At 33.2% G+C, this 4,153-nt stretch overlaps 1 protein-coding gene across 1 annotated transcript; it reads right to left on the reverse strand.

The window, feature by feature from the left end:
* Positions 1–1,719: 1,719 nt before the first annotated feature.
* Positions 1,720–3,309, reverse strand: LOC107796128 (protein RADIALIS-like 5). The gene is made up of 2 exons (XM_075236005.1): positions 2,878–3,309; positions 1,720–1,855 (listed from the first exon to the last, which is right to left on the reverse strand). Exons 1-2 carry the CDS (start codon positions 3,117–3,119, stop codon positions 1,828–1,830), a joined length of 270 nt encoding a protein of 89 aa, XP_075092106.1. The 5' UTR covers positions 3,120–3,309; the 3' UTR covers positions 1,720–1,827.
* Positions 3,310–4,153: the final 844 nt, after the last annotated feature.

Raw genomic sequence — 4,153 nt, forward strand, 5'->3', positions numbered from 1 at the left:
GGGAATTTCTCAAGAACACATGGATCAGGGCATAAATTAAGGGATAAGATTTGTACGAAATGGTACATGTCCGTACTAGTTTGTTATACACCTGTACCAATAGAATTCTTTACCACAATTAGGAATGTACTTTATTGGGATTTTCTCCTCCTATATAAAGGAAATCCAATCATTTGTAAAAGCTACCTTATTTACTGCAATAGAATATTCTACTATGCTTTTCTTGTTTACCGTGCTCAACAATTGTTCTTCGGCTTTATTATTTTTACTTTACTGTTCATACTTTATTGCTCTTAGCTGACCTCCAGACCCCCAAGAGAATCAAGCTCGAGGTCCTTATTATTCTAGCAACAGTGATTTGGTTCATCAATTCTTATCAACGTAGCGTGTACTCTGCTGATTTTTATGTGATAAACCGTACCATAGGAAACAAAAGCGATAATCATCACATGTATAATATCTTGTAGCCTCTAACTTTTTACTGAGACAATATTATATGTGTCTTCATCTTTATATTTGGAGTTTTTACAATAAAAACAAAGTTCGCATCTAACCAAATATATATATATATATATATATATATATATATATATATATATATATATATATATATATATATATATATATATATATATTGTGAATCTTAGACAATGGTTTCATCTTAGTCTAATCTTTTTGACGTGGAATGTGTGTGTGCATGGTGCGTGAAATCCTACTAAAATTTTAACATATGTTAAATCTGAACCCATAATTTTAGAAGTACAATGAGTTCAGTATTAAATTAGTAAAGGACGAATCTACATTTAGTATAAATCATGAATTGGCCTTTATCTTCTTTGCTTATCACATATTGGTGAAATTCCATCTTTAAGTATTTGGAGTTAGAATGAAAAATACGTTTATACACCAAAACTCATCTTAGTATTCATGGATTTGAGTCTGATATATGTTAAAACTTCAAAGTTTAACATTTTCTCTTAAATATCTGGAATTTGTTTTAAATTGTACACAATTGTATAAAATCATAAGAATGACACTGCCTGTCTAGGGGATGTAGCTCAGATGCTAGAGCGCTCGCTTAGCATGCGAGTGGCACGGGTATCGATACCCCGCATCTCCATTCTACCTTTTTGCTTTGTCAAACGAATTTTCCTGCCTTTCGACCCAGTAATCTATATATGAGGTCATAGCATTTTAATGTTTTTAAAATGTAAATAAGCAACCCATGCAAGATCACACACCTTCATTATTATTACCAGTTTTACATTTTTTGTCGTGGCAATTGGAATGAAGGGATCGGTCAATCACTAAATGAACGGTCAAGATTTTCTTCTTTTATTTAAGACATGGTTTCTGGAAGCAATGTTGTTCAAATATATATGCTTTAATTCTAGTTACGTTAAGTCATAAAATTTCGTAGTTAAATTATTCCTTTAGGTAGGATTCAATTAGAATAAGAATAAAGCAAGCAAAGTGGAAGTGTCGCTCTGTTTTGGTTAGTTGTCTGGCGGCCGAAAGATAAACGTATTAGTAAGGAGAAGGAGAAAAGGAAACATATTTTGTTTCATTTACATATTTTGGACTAAACAAAAACAAACACGAAGATATATTAGTACATTTTGTTTTCTTCATAAACTGGGTATATAAAGTGGCAAAAGAAACATTAGGCTAGGAGGACTAAAAGTAAGATGCAAATCACTTTAGAAATGAATTTGCTAATTATTTTTTTTTTTTTTTTTTTTTTTTTTTTTTTTTTTTTTTTGCATATTGCATTTTGTACAGAACGTCTGATGGTATTGACTGTTGAGCATCGCTGCAGGTTTCTCCTCACTGTAGCTTTAGATTCTTGAGAAGCCTGTTCAATAAAAAAAGAAAATTAGGACGAGTAGATCAACATTATTTAATTATTAAAAAGACTAATACTTTTTCTAATTGAAGAAAACTTTTTAACTAATGGCATAAGGCAGTGGAATATTATCAACTTGCGTTCAGAATTTCTGCCAACTGGATCAGAAATACCCCTTATTCCTCATGTTTTTGTCATCTTCTTACATTGCATCGCAGAGAAAAAGGGGGGGGGGGGGGAGCATGTATAGAAGATATATAGCCTACTTGTGGTAATTAAGAAATGCAAGATAATATGTTTTTTTATAATAAGCTAAATATGAATGTGACAGGCAAGACTTATTGCATGTGGATGTCCAAATCATCATCCTTCCAAGGAGACAGGATTGGATTTTGAAGAAAAAAGAGGCACCGACTTAAAAACATGCTGATACAGTGTAAAGATTTTTATAATATATATATATATTAGTGAAATTAAACTTATGATAGCTTTAGCTGGTTAGTTAATATTTTTACCAAGTTATACTATCAATTAAGGCTTATATAGAATTTTCTAAGCTAGGTAACCTAATTGTCTAAATATTTTTGTATTGACAGTGTATAACACTCAAACAAATGTAATCCGTGTAAACACTCCTGAAATCATCTTCTTGTGAAGAGACTAGAGTTGCTTAAAGGGTTATCAAGGAATTAAGAAGCCAATAAAATATTTGGAGCATCATGTGGTGATAGAAAATATTATGAAACTAGGGTGTTTTGTAGTATAATATATTGGTCCAAGATTAAGATGTATACATAGGACCATATGCATGTAATCTTAAGAAAGTAGGAATATTAGATTTCATGTTATCAGTTGGAAGCTCAATAGACGTTAAAAGGTAAAATTGCATCCTTCAGTAAGATATCTGCAAATCAAATACGTATAAGCATATACGTGAAGTTGACAGTTATGTCTTTCCTTAGACTATAGGTGTCTGATTTAATTCAATGAGGAAATCATGTTTAGCCTTAGGGACAGAGATTTTTCAGTACCTCTGTTCATTAGCATAAGCTCTGACATTGGTTTGAGCAGGCTTGTATTTGGGCAAAGGTACTTGGTCATTTTCTATTTGCATAATATCCTTGAGAAGCAGCTCATAGTGTCTCCTCACTTCCTCTGCTGATTTCCCTCCTACACTCCTCGCAATGTTATGCCAGCGATCCGGAGTATCCCTGTCATATAATGCCAACGCCTCCTCAAATCTCTTGTTTTGCTTTGTTGTCCATGAACCCATCACTGATAACTAATTTATTAAGTCAAAAAACAAAAAGACTGAGATGACATGGGAAAGAGAATGCTAAACTCGCTCCTTATAAGCTGGAAGAGAAAGGTTTCGGATTCTTTTTCTTTGAGGGGATGTACACATATTCTGTAGTCAGAGGAGGAGGGAGAATATATAGAAAGGACATACTTACTTTTAATCAGATCTACTGCCTTTCTTGTCTTTTATAATATCCTCAGCAAGTGGATCACCTAGCTAAGGATTAGATTCCATAATTCCAATTCCACTGCCTAAGATAGTTGTGCAAAACCGATTAAATATTACTCCACTTGAAAATTTATACAGATATTCTTCTGCTCTTTCATTCTAAAAATGTTGCTTGATTTATTACATCAAATTTAATAATTTGTTATCCTTTAACTTGTACATCAGTTTCTGACCATGTGAGTACATGGTTTAACCAATATTATGGTCTTTGCCTGAATTAGTACCACAACAACAACGACCCTGTAAAATTTCACTAGTGGGGTCTGGGGAGGGTAGAGTACACGTACGCAGATTTTACCCCTACCCGGAGGGGTAGAGAGGCAGTTTCCGGGCCTGAATTAGTACCACGAGATCACAACGAAATTCCATCTTTCTATACAGCGAACATGTAATACATACACTCAAAGCAAAATGAAAGGGAAGTACGAACCAAAATGAACCAGACATCAATTATTGCAACCTCATTTGGTTTGACAAAATTTTCTTGACCGTGGTCAGATGAGAAATGGAAATTAAATTTGTTGCAAGTTACCTGGTACTTTTTAATGGATCTTGGTTAAGTAGGAACCTAATCAACGTCGTTCTGCACAATTACTAGTTGTGGTAAGACTAAATATCATCCATGTATAGTACCATTAATTTCAAAGTTGAGCAAATATCTTTTATGTTGACACACTACTTTTCCTGTTGATTGTATTTCCTGATCTCGTAAGCTAACCTTGACTAAAAAAATAAAGTTTATCCAAGAGAGTAGAAACTCAATATTCCACCTCAAAACT

The sequence above is a fragment of the Nicotiana tabacum genome, chromosome 18 (assembly GCF_000715075.1).
Source record: "Nicotiana tabacum cultivar K326 chromosome 18, ASM71507v2, whole genome shotgun sequence".
Taxonomy (NCBI): Eukaryota; Viridiplantae; Streptophyta; class Magnoliopsida; order Solanales; family Solanaceae; genus Nicotiana; species Nicotiana tabacum.

Excerpts from the sequence above, each read along its gene's own strand:
- LOC107796128 (XM_075236005.1), bottom strand. The coding sequence starts at position 3,119 with ATGGGTTCATGGACAACAAAGCAAAACAAGAGATTTGAGGAGGCGTTG. Across the intron at positions 1,856-2,877 it reads GCTTATGCTAATGAACAGAG|GCTTCTCAAGAATCTAAAGC; the intron begins GTACTGAAAAAT and ends TTTATTGAACAG.